This window comes from Anabas testudineus, chromosome 22 (genome assembly GCF_900324465.2).
Source record: "Anabas testudineus chromosome 22, fAnaTes1.2, whole genome shotgun sequence".
Lineage (NCBI taxonomy): Eukaryota > Metazoa > Chordata > Actinopteri > Anabantiformes > Anabantidae > Anabas > Anabas testudineus.
The window spans coordinates 3,546,636-3,564,090 of NC_046630.1; the positions used below are offsets into that span (position 1 = coordinate 3,546,636).

The window sequence follows — 17,455 nt, forward strand, 5'->3', positions numbered from 1 at the left end:
ACTTTTAGTGCACCGTAGCGCAGCTTGTAGTGAGAACAGTATGCCATGTGGGTTCGTACGTGAGCCCTGACTGCCTGAAGTTGCTAGTAGGCTCTGATTTATTCTTTATCTTGGAGACTGATGGTGGGAGATAAGGCCACAGTTGCTGTTCCAGTTCATCCCAAAGGTGTCAGATGGGGCTGAGATCAGGACTCTGCACAGGCCAGCTCCAGACCAAGCTGCAAAAACCTGCAAGTACCTTAAACTAGAGACCTGCCTTCAGAAAATGTTGCATCTGGAGTCGGATACATGGCAGAAAAGTCCCTGATCAAATAATGGTTTGACATCCTTATGAGGGAAGGATACAGTAACTCTCTCTGCAACAAGACAAAACTCTAAACAAGGGAAAGTAGTCATTAAGTACTTTATTATTTCTATGTAGATTTGGTATATGCAAATAAAAAGACAAGTAATGCTGCTCTTCCTCCTCCAGATACCAAACACATAAAAGTCAAATCTTCTACTCGTGATACTCTAATTGCAACGTAATCATTTTGCACCAGTGCCCTTCACTGCACGCTGAAGCCCACAGGAACAACACCGCCCTCTGCTGGTTCAATTTACTGATTGGATTCAGTGTGCTCACAGGTGTTGGCTGACATTGGATTTGTTTTGGTCTCTATTTTACCATTTTAAAATTTCTATCCTTGCACCTTGTTTTAGTACAATGCATGTGTGTTTTTGTTTGCAGAGTACAGAGTACACAAGTTTTAAAGAACTAGTAACTGAATACTAGAAATTAGTTAATTTTTTAATAGAAGAAGATCAAAGCAAAGGATGCTGGAATCTAGACTCATGCCTCCTCCACCACAAAAACATTGCTCTGGTTTTGGATTTGGGTGCCAACGTAAAAACAGAGCTTTGAGAAACTTTTATGAGGCCGGGAGGAGGAGCAGGGCAGTCGGTTTTCATGGGGAGAAGCAGCGGGAGGTACAACAGATGTTCACAAGTAAATGGAATACATTTATTTGCTATGTCTGGGTGTTTCCATTTGTGTTTTTTGTTCTGTAGTCTGCGAACCAGCATGCTTGCGTAGCCCTCACAGTGGTCTTACAAATTTTCACACCATTTCCTGCCATTTATTTTGTCCCTAATGTCTCAGGAATCCTCATCTTTCTGGTTCAACACTGACATTAAGCTGGTCTGACTTTGAATTTTCTTTGCTCCATTCCTGAGCTTGTTATAAAGTCACAAAAAAAACACTCTGGTTTCTTTCTACACTGGGTTTACTAGAGGTTGTAACAAGGCAAAAATGCACTTTGGGATTCATTTATTTTCTTCAAATAGTCAAAACAGAGGTGAAGCCTGATTGCTCAAGGTCACAGCGTGGCATTTCAAATAGTGGTGAATCAGATAAATAACAGTCTTTGATGCCGACAAGTAGGTTTTAAATGGCCTCCTCAGCTGCACTCTTAAGGCTGCCACATTTTCCTTTCCACTCTTCAATTTGACAAACAGGATTTGAACTGAAGCCTCCCACACAGTAAACAGTCAACAGTGAGCTGCAAGTGGCTGAGGGAGATATTTACCACTCAGTGTGTTTACCACCTCATGCAATCTGAAACAGCAGATGCCAGTAGTCCGTTCTTCTTCTACTGCTGCAGAAATGTCACCAAAGGTAAACAACAGTGAGCTTGGTTGTTTGAAATCTAGCAGCAATGAAGCTGAAGGTGTCAGACTCGACTGAGTCACCCTCAAATGACCTCTGTATATCGAGTTGCTCTGCTTCACTTGGCCATATAGGCAACAACTTCCTTCTCCAGACTCTGGGCGAATCGGTGGTTGAGGAAGAGCAGCTGCCCATGAGGAAGCAGGCGGCTGAGCAGAGCATCGATACGATGGCTCCTCAGTAGAACCTGGAGGGAAAGTGCTGTTAGCGATGGGCCTGTGGCAGAGAGTCATAAAAACAGAGCAGTAGTGATATAGTTTGACATGACTGTTTCTACAGTGTGTGTTCATGATGAAGGAACACGTCACTCAAGCTGATGTGTGTCTCACTCTCTCTCACAGTTTCTGAACAACAATGACGCTCTATGGCACAAAGAAATACGATTAAACAGACATGTTAGGAGGATCAATTCATTGTTGGTTTTGATCTCTTCATGGGATTTGTTGAATCTCACCAGATTTATCCTTTAAGACCAAAATAAAAAATGTCTCCCAAAGAGGAATAGAGGAGCTAAACTCCCCAATTATACATCTTTTCCTCTTCTAATCCCTGCTTCACAGACTGGCCAACAGTAAATTAAACACAGCCAGACCTCTAGTTTATTAAATCCAAGTACAAACACTAGTTACAAACAGGAGTACAGACAACAGAACGATGTTATTCACCAGCCAACACTGTTTAGACACACAGAGGAGTGACCGTCCTGATGTGCTGTCACACGGTTTAAAGTTGTAAAACCAATCCTACACTTCATTGTAATGTTCTGTCAGAATTGAGAAACATTTGAAAGGAACAGTTTAACATCTTTCTTTTCAGATCAAGCCTAGAAAAGAACACTGTACCTGCTGGATAGATTATGACCATATTGAGACTCCAGAGGCTTTTAAAGTGTGACTTGTATTTATGAAAACAGACGTCACCACGTCAAGAGACTCTAGAGACTCATCTCTGCCTCATTAGACCATTTCTGAGTATCAGAGGTTATGCAGACATTTCCCTGTGCTCCGTGAACAGATTGGAGCTGGACTCACCTCACTCCCCTGCCCCAGCATGTGCAGGTGCTCCAGGCAGTGTCGGGTCAGGTTGCGCAGGGTTCCCTCAGCCAGCAGCAGGTTCTCGTGGGGCTCACAGACCAGCGTGAAGGCCAGACTCTGGACTCCCAGCCACAGAGCACTCATCTCTTCAGAGAAGGGGTCTCCAGCTCTCAGACGTACCACTCCGCTGTCGGCCTCCTGCAGGGCCAGAGCCTCATCACCTGGCACCATCTCCATCAGCTGCCGGTCTGAAGCCTCTCGGAACAGGGAGACAGCACTTCGCACCTGCCTGAGTCACAGAGGCTCAGGTTTAATATTTTTCTCTTTACAAATCCCCAATATTACATTTTAAATTCCTCTATTCTGCTAAATGATAACAGTTCCTGGTGTTGTATTATGAAGAATTTGTCAATTAAGTCTGTTCTTTATTTTTTCAGAAATCAGGAGGGGGTGCTGTTCTCTTCCACAGTCAAAGAAAAAACAAAAACACAAAAATATATAATCAAGATGCACTGATGTAGTAAATTAACAGACAACTGTTTTGTAATTTGATTAGTTGTTGAAGTCGTTTGTCAAGAGAATTTCAGCTTCTTACGTTTGATGTTGTTGTTATGACTGATGTAAATTGAAAATCGTTGTGTTCAGGGAAACTTAATGTGGAGAAACACATGAACACCAACCGTGGTGTTCAAAGCTGCTAATCACATCCACTGTTTCATTAGTTCACAGCATTTTAACCCAGTGATTACAGGGATTAAAGTAGCTGAATGCATTTACTTAACATTGTACTACTAGAAGGGATTACTCCGAGATAAATATTGTGCTTTTACACCACTACGTTTACACAATTGGACTAAAGTTGTACATAGAATACAGTATAAGCATTAGTATAATATACACTTTATTGATCACTAATGTTAAACTCTCAAGCTGTCCAGCAGTACAAAACAGTAGTTAATCAAATTATAATTATATTCTAAACATAAATTATTCTGCATAAAAGTATTTCTTGAGCTGATGTTTGTACTTTTACACCACATAATAAATACAGGAACCTAACTTATAACAGACTGAATCTAGAGAGTGTTATGATGTACGGAGTAGAAACCTCTTGAGGCAAATTTGTGATATATATAAAAGTTAAATTCACTAGATTATGATGATTTAAGGACTCATTATTAATTAAAAACATAATTCTCATGACTTAAGTTGTTGTAGAAATGATTGTCAGATAAACAAGTATTGTTTAGGTAGAAAAGGAGTGCTGTAACTCGAGTCAGGGCAGGTAGATCAGGTAAATAAAGGCTCACCTCGCCACCACAGCTGCTTTCTCCTTCTGGAGAAGACGTCTCTCCTCCGGGCTGAGCTCCCGGTGCTGGTCGGACAGGACTCCTTCATCTGGACCGAAAACCCGGGAGTAAAGTACCCTGCTCTCCCCGGCAGACAGAGCAGAGAGCTGACACACGGTGTGGATCAGGAAACACCGAACCATCCTGTCGTGTGGGGATAAAACAGACGCACAAACACTCACCTGCTTCTCATGAACACAGTTAATGCTGCATTATAATGTTTGTGTTGAGCGCTCACTTCCGCGTTAGTCAGCTGACCGCTCCCGGCTACCGTCGTGATCGAGGAAATCACCAGGTGGCGCTCACATGTTATTATGATTATATCTGATATTCTATATTATATATGTCTCTTCATACGAAATATAACCAATATTACTAATAAATACATTATTATTATTAAAATTATTAATAAATAAGAACAACAATAATACATTCTGATTTATTATTATGGATTAACCACCTGCCAGAATGTAACATAATGAAAATCAGCTTCACCTTTAGCAGCTGCAACTATTTAACAGATTCTATCATTGTGTACGATGAGTGCTGGTCTATATTTTAGCTTCAAATAAAGCTTATTGAATAACTGAACTGACTTTCTGTCCCACTAGCTTCTTAACTAATATCAACACTTATTTTGACTTAATAGGACTACACTCAGTAATTATTTTTTTTTATTTTACTAAAATACTTAATTCACAGAAAATGTGTGGATGTGTTAGAACAACCGAACAAAACCGAGCTGGATTGTTAAGTAAGGAACTTGAATACAATACAGACAGTGAAATAATGAGATGCAGATAGAGATGTGTATTTTTGAGGCACTGCTGTAGAAGTGGGTGAAAACAGGGCTGAGAGACAGAAGGAGGCTGCAGAGTGGTTGAGATCAGAGATCAGAGTGTTTCGAGGTCTCAGCAGACAAACAGAGGCAGCTGTTAATCTAGCAGCTGCTGCTGGTCACGCTTCTTTACTCAGAGAGTCTGCACAGTGTGTGTGTGTGTGTGTGTGTGTGTGTGGGGGTGTGTGAACAAGCTGCACGATGGAGGGAAAGGAAAGAAAGAAAACGTTCAACCAGCTTTGTTAACACACTCCATCGTCCTGTTACCCTCTTCACTGTGTGAACTTTGCGTGGCCCCTGATGAGAAACGTTTGTGGGGTTACATCTTTTTTTTCCTGTTGTCGATGTTCAGGTTGTTTGAGCATTAGAACTGTAACAGTAGCAGAATAGAACTTAAATCATGTGTTTAATGTTGTTGTCTTCCTCAGGTTAGTTCATAAAGTCCCACTCACCAGACAAGTGCTGATAGATTTTGTCAAAATCATGAGACAAATCTGGTTTAATTTTTACTGAGTGTTCAACCAAGCTATTTGCTGCATTTCTTTTTTATCGATAAAGGTGTGGAGAAGTATTTCTGCAACACCCACACATGTATTTACAGTAGTTATTGCCTGTAATGATTGTCCCAAGCATTTCTCTTGGATAATAAAGGCACCACTGCAGGTAATCATTAGCCTAAAAGCAGTGTGAGATGTCATTGTGAAAGCAAAGCCAGATTTCACTGTGCTTGAAACTTAAATGTGATATTTTTATATGGAGGTTCTGAAGCAGCTGTATGAGATGCATCAGTATTTTCATCATGGAGCTTTCGATGTAAAACCAGTGTGAATAATGTGTACCCACTCGTGTCATATTCACCACAAGAAAAAGTCTGTGCAAGTTTCAGTATTATTGAACTATGAGTCACAGTTCCCTTTGAAAGAAACCAGCTGAATAAGAACAACAACAGGATGTGGCTGAAGGGAAGGGTGATCAGCCAGCAACACGGTCCAATGCTGGTGAGGCCCGCGAGTTTGAAATAAAGGAAGCTAAAAACAACAAGCAACAGGAAACCAAAATATCTTTTTGTCTAGTCTGGAATGAAAACATCCTCAGTGCATGGTGAAACCTTCCCAGCCTGCAGAGAGGATGTGCACAAAGCAAAAACGTGAGCAGGACTTAAAAAGAAAAAAAGAAAAAGAGACTACTCAAAGTTCACCTAGAAAAACCACAACCCCACCCATCCTCTGCAAACACTGCGTTATTGCCAGTGTTCAGCCACCCTAGGCTGGTTGTTAGGACGTCTTCGTTGGTTTGTCAGTTTACTGTCAGTGTCACTAAAAGGGGTCTACACCCCGCTTTGTGTCAAGTTGCAGTTGGGACATGTTTGTTCTACTCAAAGAAATGATTTATGAGATGGTGTTTAAAGAAACTTTTCAGGGTGCTACGCTGCTAATTTTCAGTTTATGTTTATTAAGACTAAGATCAGCTAAAAAGTGGGTCTGTTTTTTCCTGAACATTTTTATTGTTCTAATCAAACTTCCTAAAAGTAAAACATTAAGTAGCAATGCAGAAGTGCTGATACCATGAAGAGCAGATTCATTAAACCCGGACGTTCACACAATATGAAATTAATGTTTTTTTGTGTAAGAGAAAAGGATGTAAGAGTTAGAAGTGGCTTAGAAACAAGATGCTAGAACTGCACATTTTTAGGCAACAATTAGATCAGTGTCAGGAGAACAGATGTCCTGGAACCGGTTTTGCTAAATTTCTGGTTCCTCAGTTATTTTGTGTAATTATATCTCCAGCTACTAATTGAAAGGGTCTGGCAGTAAAACTGGCTTTCTGATTTTCTTTGTTCAGGACCTTTCAAGGACTCATCTGCAGCTTTAAACCGACTGTTGAAGTAGAGGCTTGTGCTGAAAGGCTCTTGCAATTGTTGCATCATGTACGACTCACCTGAAAGTGTGCAGCCCCTGAAAGTTCAGCAACTGGCCGATCGCTCATAATCTTCAGAGAAAGCTGGCAACTTGATCATAAACTCAAAGATCACAGGAAGAGAATGTTTTCTTATGTGAACTCTGTTTGCTTTTGTTTAATCTTTACAATTCTGCACCAGAGCTTGTTTCCAGGTTTTAGGAAAGATTAGTCTTCCCACAGCTAGAAAATGTCTGTAAATCAGTGTTTAGACCTCAACCAGTACAATGCAAACAAAAGCCTGCCCTTCCCCCCGCCATAGTCACATGGCCGCTGGGAAATTATCAAAGTTTGAACCCAGGCCTCGCTTCAAGTACCAGAAGCGAGGGAGTTGTGCTTTTACAGCCTCCTCCCCATCAGTTTGGTCACATGTTTAGAGCACGTGTTGGATCAGATTTTCCCTCCTGTGACAACTGTTAACCTCCTGTCAGGACACGTCGAGCTGCCAGGCGCTGCCGCCACAGTCAATCCCTCAGCATACAAAAATGTGTGTGTGCGGGGACACGTGCTGCTGCAGTGAGGCCACTCCCAAGGTTGGCTGGAGAGGGAGAATTTGAAAAAACAGGAACTGGTCTGTGTGCAGAAAGAGCTGTGCTCCCACCATGCAGAAGCAGAAGACCAAACAAAACGGCAGATGTGCTATTCTTAGCATTCAGCTGTGGAAAAATCAAGTTTGCTTTGACTGAAGCAGATTTACACAACTAACTGTGGACTACTCAAACCTAGAAGAGTCTGATATGGAAAATTGTGTTGCAGATTATCTTCATTATAAATGTGTCTGTTAAATTAATCTGTAAAGGGCTGTAAATTAGTTATGTCACAAGTTTCAAAACCAAAGGGTGAACTTTTGATAATTTTGTCAAGTTTAGCTTTTGTTAAATATTGTTGTAACATCCAATAACATTAAAGGAAGGGGAATAAGAAAGATGCTGTACATCCCAAATCAACGCACATTGGATCTTTATTTCAGCAGCTCCCCCACGAGCCTGTACTCGACAATACTCAATCCACCCCATTCATTATAAACTGACATTAGCTCTGCAGAAGATATTTTATCTCTGAAAAATAAGGGACTCAAAGCAAAACAAAAGGTGTTTTTTCTTAGATCTAAAATCTTCACACTTGCTGACCTGCAGCATTGCAAAAATCTCACTGCAAAGTTCACAGGTAGTTTGTTTGCTTTGGTTTCTTCTGACCAAGGAAAAAAAATAATAGAAAAAATAAGTATTGCAACTGATCAGGAAGAAGAGACACAACCCTGCATTAATCTTTCACAAGATGTCATTCAAATATCCAATTTGCATTTTGGGACGCCTAGAGAAAGGCATACTCTAAACAAATCTAAATGGGGAACAATTCATTAAACAAATTATATATAAAAACAACATCAAAACAAAGCACCTCACCATGTCAAGGTATTTAAATTAAGTGCTTAAATAAAACAGGACATGACAAAAGCAAAATAAAAGAAAAACATCCAGTGAGGAGACTGAAAGACAAACTTCCAGCTTGGCAGTGTGGTTCAGTTGTATTATTGCAATCCGGCAGTGATTTATTCTGCTTATGGCAGCAGAATAAAAAAAAGGAAGAAGGTAAAACAGGCAGTAGATCCAAGTGGTTTTTAAAAAACATTGCTTCAGATCACTTGAATGAAATCTGTTCACGGCACCTTAGCAAATTCTTTAGGTCAAGTGTTCATCTCACGTCTCTCCCTCTTTAGATTTGCATAAATAACTAACTTTGCTACAGTTAAATGGAACTTTGGAATCTTTAGAAAATCCCCGTTCTGTTGGCATAATTCTCAAAAAATAAAACAAAAAATGTCACCGTTGGTGGGGTGAGTCTGTTCAGGGGGAGGCAGTGAGTTTCAGAGGCAGTTAATGAGGTCGAGGAGGCGCTCATAGCTTCTTCAGTCGGCTGTACATGTCTCTCTTGCTGCGTTCTCCGGCCCAGGTGCGACTCTTCAGGCGAAATTTCCTCAGGTCCTCCTTGAAGTCCTCGTGGTGCATGGGCCGGTAGGCCTGTGGTTCACACTGTGACTGTGTAGAAAAAGAAGGAAGTTCAAACCACTGAAGAGCCACCAAATATTTCTTTCAACCATTACAGTAAAATGTGAAAATGCTCATTGAGTGTCTGATATTCAGACACAAGTGAGAACATAAATGTCAAGATGTAATAAAACCACAAGTCACAAGTTTAAAGACAAAGAAATTATGCTTAGAAAAACACAATCAACCTGTGTCATTCAGTCACAGATGAACAGAACAGAAAAATTAAATAAGGAATGAACATGGGACTAGGAGCAGCAAAAACTAACCTGGAAATGTGGGAAGAAGTCTTTGTATCCACCCTTGAGGATGTACAGCTCGGGGTAGTGGAGTTTGGGATAGTCGTTCATGTCGCGGTCTCGCTTCCTGACGAAGCGGCACATTCGAGGACCGCGCTCTGATGAGAATTCGCAGTGGAAGATGATGACAACTCGTTTTTCTGAGCAAGATGGGATGATGGGGGTCTTGAGGAGGAAGTTCTCTACTTGGTCCTCTTGGTGCAGGTTCAGAGCCCCCTGGAAAACAACAACAACAACAATAAACCCACATTTTATTAAACCAAAAAAAGAGATTTTAGTACTGCTGTCACTGCTTTTTTAAACTGTCAAGACGAAGGCCTTTAGGCTGTTTCTACAGAAATCCAACATGTTAGTGTTTGTCACATAAAACAATCTGAGGACTACAGGTTTGGGTCTAAGAAACAGGTAATTAATCATCACTTGCATGCCTGCTTGATTCCTTTCTATACCATCCATGGCTGACATGTTTGCAGATGCTGACTCACCTTAATGTGCCCCCCCTCGAATTCGTAAGGGTAGCGGCAGTCAATGACAATGACTTGTTCCACTAGATGGTTAAACTTTCCGCTCAGAGCATCCACCATCTAAAGACCACAGAAATCACAGCTCGTTTAATGCTTCATATGTAAATAACGTACAGTTAGAACCACTGAGAATCTGTAGTACTTTGACTGGTTTGGACTGAGGGTCTACTCACCACCTCTGAGGTAATGTACTTGAGGTCTTGATGTTTGCCGTCCACTGTGGACAGTATGAATGGCTAAAAGACAAAAACAGAAATTGGATTGGACCGGTTACTTTCATATAATTAAGTTACTGGTGAAAGAAACACAGTGAAGATTCCTCAATCTTCATTACCTTGGTGAAATCTCCTATTAGCTCATTAGACCCGTCCTCATTGTCCAGCAGCTTCTCAATCTCTGTCTGGCAGAACGACTTGGACCTCTGGAGCAGCGAACAGCCCTGGAAGGAGAGAGGGAAATACTTAAGAAGGCAGTCAAGGAGAAAATGAGGTAATTTGAGCTTGTGTGCAACACCAGTGACAATAGCCAGTAAGCCTCAGTGGATGTTTCAAGAGCCATTTCCTCACTCACAATAAGGAGGTAACAGATGGTCAAGAGACTTTAAGCTGCAGATTTATTCCACCATGTCTCAACTGATCACTGTTGATGCATTCCAAAGGTGATCATATGAAAGTCACAGACTCAAGATAGGGCTTTCCTGTTTTATATCAGGACTTGGATGTTTAAGGCTGAACTAAAGCGACAACTGTGGTTTTCAGATATTACCAACCATATATAACCATAATAGACAAAGACTGAATAACTGATCTCTCAATATTATGAAAAGCATGAACTTAATCTGGTCTTCATACAACAGAGGAAACTGTTTTTAATCAAAATAATGATGTAATTTCACACAGTCCTCTTTATCAACAAGGTCAACAAGCCAGGTTTGAGACTTGAAGACCATTTGAATGCAAATTAAAAACTAATTTATATTCATGAAGGCAAAAAATATGAAGGACACGAATAAAGATTTCAGTTGTGTTTCCATGTTGAGTATGAATAACTCCACAAAAGGTTTTAGGACTGTTTAAAAAGGTACAAAAAGGTACGTAAACGTAATACTTTAACACTTGCACCACGAGGACTCACCATTCGCGGGGATTCGAAGTTTTGTTCCAGGGAGGTAACTTGTGTTCCTGCCACACTGCGTCGCCTCTTCACCCTCACTGGCGTGTTGTCATCTTCAGGGCAGTCAGGACGCTTAATAGACAGACGGGAAACCGGACTGGGCATGGAAGGCGAGCGAAACAGGCTTCTCGGCCGGCAGCGAATCACAGGCTGAAAGAGACAAAAGTGATTAATCTCAATTCTCGATTTGTGGCCTCATGGTGACACATCTGATAGAATCAGAGTATGATGAATACCTCTAGCATCCAAGCAGGAATGCCTTTTTTTTTTTTTTTTTTTTTAAAAAGCAGACAAGATATTTTTCCCCTTTAAAGGCAGGAGTATATAGAACTTAATATGACATTATTAAGCAGCATTAAAATTTTCTCCTTCCTAGATTTGCACTGATGTTGTAGATTAAGTAATAAAACAAACTGTTTGCGCTGTTAATGTCTCACTGCTTTGCTCCTATAATTATTTCTATCTAGATACATTTAACAACAGAGATTTTGTTTCCAATCTAACCAACTTACAGAGTCTTCTCCTGTACTGTCAGACACAAGTGGGGCAGTGAGCAAACTGGCCATTCCCATCGGCATCCCAGAGTTGTTCTGTAGGTGACAAACACGTACATACGTTAGAAATGGTGTTTAGTGAGCTTGATAGTGCAGATAATGTCAGTGTGGTTGTCGGAGTTAGTAGCGCATAACGGCGGGCATCGCGCCTCACCTCCATGTTGTCATCGAGTACTTCCAAGAAGCCATCGTCGTCATCATCGTCGTCGTTCGGAGAGGTGGTGAGGGAGGAACGCCTCAGGAACATGGGGCTGGAGTCGTAAAAGTCAAGCTGCTGGGCTGTAGGGGGGGACGAAAACTGGACCAAAGAGTACAGACAAGAGGAGAGTTTTCAGAACCAGGTCTTAATCTTGTGCACAAAGATAGAGATTTTTCACAAGTGGATGTACCATGAGAGCTGGAGCTGAGCTGGGACGGCGAGCAAACGCGTCCTTTGACTCTCCGCCGTTGAAGGAGCGCACACGACACCGTGACACAGGCTTAGTTGGTTTCTTGAATTCAAAGCCCTCCTACACAAAAAAAAAAAAAAAAGTGTAAAGAAATGAGAAAGATAATATATGCTCAATACAAACACCAATATTATTTTATTAACTTTGAGTGACATAACTAAGATCAGCTAAAAACTGCGAGCCAAATAATGCAATGCCTTTGCCATGGCAACAAATCAGCTTTCTGGGCATTACTAAATGTTCTACTTCTGTAGACAAACAGCTAAAAGCCCAACCGTTCTCTTATAGGTTTTCCTTGTCAAACATTTTCTCATTGATGCGTTCTACCAAAGACAAATAGCACCACTGACCTCTGGCATGTTCTCTTTGTCGTCGCAATGAGAGGAGGAGGCAGTTATTTGGAAGGGTTGTTGGCCAAATATTCCATAGCGGTGAGAATCTGTTTCCTGTCCCTTCAGAGATGGACTGAAACCAAGGAGTTGGAGCTGAGAGGGAACAAGAGGAATAAATTTAGCAGAGGCTCAGGATCTGTAAACAAGCTGTCCCATGGTGGGTTTACACCGAAGGATGTTATGAACCAGTTAAATAAAACTGCCCTAAAGATAAACACTTTAAAATCTAACCACTCTTTATGCCAGTTTAATCTTTACTTTTCTCTTGTGTACAGTCCATTCCCCTGAACACTGAATGTTTTGCTCTTTTTTATGTTAACCTCATGTGAGGGACATTTCTGAGATTAAATTTTTGAATGCTCAACTGCCAAATTAAGAGACCAGGCCACATATTTGAATTATCTGTCCGTCCTGGACCTCAGGTAAAGATTAAAGTAATTAAAATAAAGCATGCAGAGCTGTAGACAACAGACATGACAAATCTGCTTACGGGTAATGAGTTGATTCTTCGAATTGGCATCTTCCTATAATTGATAGGAGAAGAAGCAATCAATACAAATCAACAGGCTGTTTTAGTTTGGGCAATAAAACACTAATCAGAAAGCAATAACAGCCAACCACCAGTTAATGATTTCAGAATATTGACTAGAGACGAACTTACTCGTTGACAACTCTGCTTGACTGTTGAATGGCCTTTTCAAATCTGTAAGAGAAAAATGAAGAGTTCAGAATTACAATGAAATTGTTAAAATATGCAAATTTCAAGACAGTGGTCCACATAAAAAGAAAAGCAACACATTCTTGTAATAAAACCTAGTAAGGAAAAAGGCTGGAAAACCTTAATTGACAGTCAAAACACTGTGTGCTCATAAACCACAAAGAATCAGGAGCACTATTGAGAGCCCAAGAGGAACGGTTGGACCAGAGGAAGTTGGGTGAATGCACAGAGGCAAGAGGTGGTCTAAGCATTGGAGTAATGCCCACCTGTATGCTAAACAAGTGGAGTCGAGGGCTCAGTGTGCAGTTCAGGGGAGGGGTGGGGGACTAAAGAAGGGATGCAGAGATCTGCTAATCTACCATATGCCTGCTAGAGCTAATGCCGCCAACCCCTTTTCTGCAAGAGCCTTTTGTTTGCTGAGGGGGAGCGTGCCCCATTCAGTGCAAACCAGAGGAAGGGAGGGCAGTTGTTCTCTGGGGGTGCCCTCATTTCAATAGTCCTGAGACAGAAAAACTCCTGCCCTCCTTTTCCTATTGAAATAACAGTGCTTAGGAAGAGTGTGCCAAAACCCAGAGGGGGTGGACTATCATTAAACCCTAGTGTGGGGCATGTCTCCCCCAACCTGGAAAACTCCTAGCAACCGAACAGCTGTAATGGAGGTGAATGGGGCCTTATTAAGCACCAAATGCTGCTGTAAAGGAACTCGCACATCAGATGGAGACAGATGTCTACAGAGGCTCACCCAACTGAGAATTAAGAAAAGGGCCACCCAAGATTAGACAGCTGAGGATATGCTGACGAACTGTATTAGATAACAAAGCTGAGCACAACTGCCAAGTTTTATTCAAACCTGCTTTCAGATTTGAGGGAAATGTAAAATGTGTCTTTTTACTGATGTAGTGAAATAACCTAGTCTTAATAGTTTGTTGTTTGTTTGTCCAAATTAATGTGTATAAAAAAAAAAAAAAAAAAGAGAGAGAACCCACATGTAAACTCCCTCTACAACATCAAAAACTACCATGTCACTTCTGAAGTTAAAGAAAGTTTTATCTACTAATATAATTAGTAAGAAATAAGTGAAGCTGTCATCTTAAACCCTAGTGGGAACAATAATCCTACAGATGAGAAATTGAGCTTGGCTCAGCTGAGCCCAAGTGCAGCGTGGGGGTGGAGAGGTGTTGGAGGGGGTAAGTATAGGGGCACAGAGCATACACAGACTGATTTGAAGAGACGGGAAGAGGGCAGTGTAACTTACGTGTCTTCCACTTCAACAGCATCCATGGGACTTGGAGGATCCATGCCAAGGCCTGAAAAAATAGGATTTGCATAAAAGTTAAATGTATGCACCAGGTGGTAGACTACAGGATGGGAATTGGCACCAACGACCAGTGGTTTCAAATGTGACTTTGGAATTGCACACACTCAATGAAAGCAAAGACTAAACTGTAAATCTGATTATGATACATAGATATAATAGATTAATTTGATTAATAAAATGAGTAATCTGTGAGCAAGATGGTTCACTACTAAGCTATTCACATTACTGATTAGCCAATCACAGTTTGTTAAAGCCCAATCAAACTTCAAAAGCAAAATAAAAAGACCAAAAAAAAAAAAAAAACAACTTAATCATAAGACAGTAAAGTAAAGTGGCATGTGATGTTTAGCATTTAATTTGAGCACTTAAAAATTTTGGGCATGACTATGAAATCAGGACCAATAGATGCACATTAGTCCCTTGGGCATCACTTGGCACAGACAATAGCTTTTTGAGGGGGGATACTCACCAGCATCAGATGAGACGTCAGAGGCAAAAGAGGGAACCTTCTCAAGGGGGGCATGCTTTCTTCTTTTTGGAGTATCACAATTGCTGCGTGGGAAATAGACGCAACAAGAAACATCAATGGTATGACCACTAAACCAGACCTGGCGTGCTAGGCTAAAGGCTTGGTTTGTCAACAGCTTACAAAAGCAGCAGGAGTTAGTTTATACTAGTAGTGAAGAAAATAAGAAAACGTTAATACCTTCCAAGTCCAACTAAATTGTTCATGTCCAGAGCCAAATTGGTGACAGGAGACAGCACCGTCGCGGGTCCAGGGGAGAACAGATTCCTGCAGTGCGTGGTCTTTGTGCTCAGCTCGGGTAGAGTGAGCGAGGAAAGCCCGGGGATCGCGTCGGGCCTACTTTTCAAAACGGAGTTAAGAGGACTGGTGCTTCCAAAAACATTAGTCGACTCCATCTTCAGGTGTCCAATTTGTATAAATCCCGAAGACGAACGTTCTTGCTTCGTTGTAGATTTAGTTTGAATTTCGGGTCGGACTGTGGCGATTAGTTAGCAAGACGGTCCAAACTTGAAGCTAACCAGGAAGCTAACCAGTCAGGTAGCAACAAATTAAGAAAACATGTCCAATCATACGATCCGAAAAAGCGACTGGAAGTGACTCAGTGGCTTCTTGTGAAGTAAAATTCAGATTCGGTCTTGTTACATTAATAAAGCCGCATATTTGTAGCTTGTGTCAGAGAGCTGCAGCACAACGTACCCCCTCTCTGACAGCGCCGGGCTCTGAACGAGGAGGCTGCGCTGCTGTATTTATGTTCAAAATAGAAGCTCAGGAGCGGCAATCTGACAGCCAATCAGCGCCGCTCTTACATCCAGTGGACCAATCAGAGCGCGGAACGACACTCCGCTGTTGTCCTGTTCCGGGACGGGGGAAGAAAGAGGACGTGACACAGTCTTTAAATTTCATCTCTGCTCTCAAATATCTTTTGTTTAGTCAACACTGAAAAATGCATGGAAATAAATAATGTTTTATTCACAAACTGCAAAACTGTTTGGTTATAACTTGCTGCTAAAAGCTTTTTAAAAAAGCTGGGTACAGCTGAGACTCTTCTGTTGCAAAATGTCTGCTTGAAAGTCTGGATACTAATCTACAGAGACTGAAGTCTGCTTAATGCAAACTGACTCACAGGAGAATGCACACAAGGCTTTTATACACCACTAAATAAATAATAAAGGAAAGAATGAAATTGGTTGCCTGTTACGGCCGCTTACTTTACTTACTTCTTTCAATGTTATAATTGCTTTGTCCTGCAAATACTTCAGTAATTAGTAATAGGTTTCAGACTATACTGTACTGTACTCTATTACAAGTAAAAGTCCTTCAATAAAGCAAAAGAACAAAAGAAACAAGCCTTAAGTAAAACAAAGTACAGTCAGTGGTCAGGTTACATAAAGTCTTCTGAGCATTTAATGGATTAAAAGTAGTAGTAATACTGTGTAAAGTACTCCATTACAAGTAAACGTCCTGCAATTGTTACTGAAGTAAAAATATGAGTGGCACCTTAAAGCCTGTTGAGGAACTATTTTACTGCACTGTTTGGTAGTTTAGTCTATAGCCTAACAATTTAAGATAATACAGTTTGTGTGTATTAAGTATATCAATCTGTACCTGTAAAATAAAGCATGGGTACACAGTTTGCCAAAGTAGGCTTTAGTAGTACTTCAATTACATGTATATATTTAGTTGCGGATGTTCAGATACCAAGGACAAGAATATGAAACCTTAACCATAAGTACCTTTGTCCTCTTAGTACGTGTGATCTTTCTCTCTCATTCTGTGCGTGCATACCGGTAATGGTTCTCATGCTCATATTCCTCCCACACAAAGTGACTCAGACACAAAAAATCATTCAGTGAAGAGATGGATACTTCCTCTGACTGTTTCTCTCCTTCACTGTACTGCACTTATGCAATATTTTCCTTTTCCTTTCTGATACCATGTTAAATACAATTAACAAATAGTATGTATAAATTGTGAGAAGCAGTATGATGGTGTATAGATTAGTAGATATGTGGTTCATATTTGGAGTTGTGAGTGTATGCAGCTTTTAAAGTAGTTTAGTTATATTTACCTTCATCAAACATCATTTCCGGTCTCCTAAATGAGTATCTCATGTACATGTTTTTATTTTAAATGGAAATGTTACGTTCATCCTGTTTCCATAAAAAGAACTGAAGTGATGTGAACTAGATTTTAGTTAGGGTCATAGCAATATTGCTTCAGGTTATACTGTAACATTCACTCTGTTTTAGCTTTTGCTGGATTATAAAAGGACAAATACTGTTAAGTGTCACATGCAACCTACTAAATGGACTGAGAGTCACCTACAGAACATAATTTTAGAGATATAGATATAGATATAGATATATCTAGCACATACCTGCTCTGCAAACATAGATCAGAACTCATGTATGTCAAGTCAAATAACGCATAACAGACCAACAAACACATACCCGCTGTACATTTAACTAGTTCAACCAGACTGATGAGGCCGTCCAACTGACAAAACCAGACCAATGCTACCTGTAAAAACACTTCTGTATTCTGCCTCAGGTCTGTGGGAGGTTTACCA

The 17,455-nt window shown here is 40.7% G+C and overlaps 2 protein-coding genes across 2 annotated transcripts; both read right to left on the reverse strand.

The window, feature by feature from the left end:
* Positions 1–734: 734 nt before the first annotated feature.
* ap5s1 (adaptor related protein complex 5 subunit sigma 1) lies at positions 735–4,357 on the reverse strand. Its single transcript, XM_026340431.1, has 3 exons — positions 4,053–4,357; positions 2,740–3,031; positions 735–1,895 (listed from the first exon to the last, which is right to left on the reverse strand). Exons 1-3 carry the CDS (start codon positions 4,232–4,234, stop codon positions 1,767–1,769), a joined length of 603 nt encoding a protein of 200 aa, XP_026196216.1. The 5' UTR covers positions 4,235–4,357; the 3' UTR covers positions 735–1,766.
* A 3,525-nt stretch (positions 4,358–7,882) lies between these two features.
* cdc25b (cell division cycle 25B) lies at positions 7,883–15,987 on the reverse strand. The gene is made up of 15 exons (XM_026340373.1): positions 15,067–15,987; positions 14,830–14,912; positions 14,298–14,349; positions 12,986–13,027; positions 12,815–12,848; positions 12,283–12,417; positions 11,873–11,992; positions 11,638–11,781; positions 11,442–11,519; positions 10,891–11,079; positions 10,091–10,195; positions 9,930–9,992; positions 9,718–9,816; positions 9,203–9,448; positions 7,883–8,924 (listed from the first exon to the last, which is right to left on the reverse strand). The coding sequence occupies exons 1-15, from the start codon at positions 15,279–15,281 to the stop codon at positions 8,784–8,786; spliced, it is 1,746 nt and encodes a 581-aa protein (XP_026196158.1). The 5' UTR covers positions 15,282–15,987; the 3' UTR covers positions 7,883–8,783.
* Positions 15,988–17,455: the final 1,468 nt, after the last annotated feature.

Excerpts from the sequence above, each read along its gene's own strand:
- ap5s1 (XM_026340431.1), bottom strand. The coding sequence starts at position 4,234 with ATGGTTCGGTGTTTCCTGATCCACACCGTGTGTCAGCTCTCTGCTCTG. Across the intron at positions 3,032-4,052 it reads AAAGCAGCTGTGGTGGCGAG|GCAGGTGCGAAGTGCTGTCT; the intron begins GTGAGCCTTTAT and ends TCTGTGACTCAG. Across the intron at positions 1,896-2,739 it reads TGCTGGGGCAGGGGAGTGAG|GTTCTACTGAGGAGCCATCG; the intron begins GTGAGTCCAGCT and ends CTTTCCCTCCAG.
- cdc25b (XM_026340373.1), bottom strand. The coding sequence starts at position 15,281 with ATGGAGTCGACTAATGTTTTTGGAAGCACCAGTCCTCTTAACTCCGTT. Across the intron at positions 12,849-12,985 it reads TCAAGCAGAGTTGTCAACGA|GAAGATGCCAATTCGAAGAA; the intron begins GTAAGTTCGTCT and ends TATCAATTATAG. Across the intron at positions 9,449-9,717 it reads TCGAGGGGGGGCACATTAAG|GGGGCTCTGAACCTGCACCA; the intron begins GTGAGTCAGCAT and ends GTTGTTTTCCAG.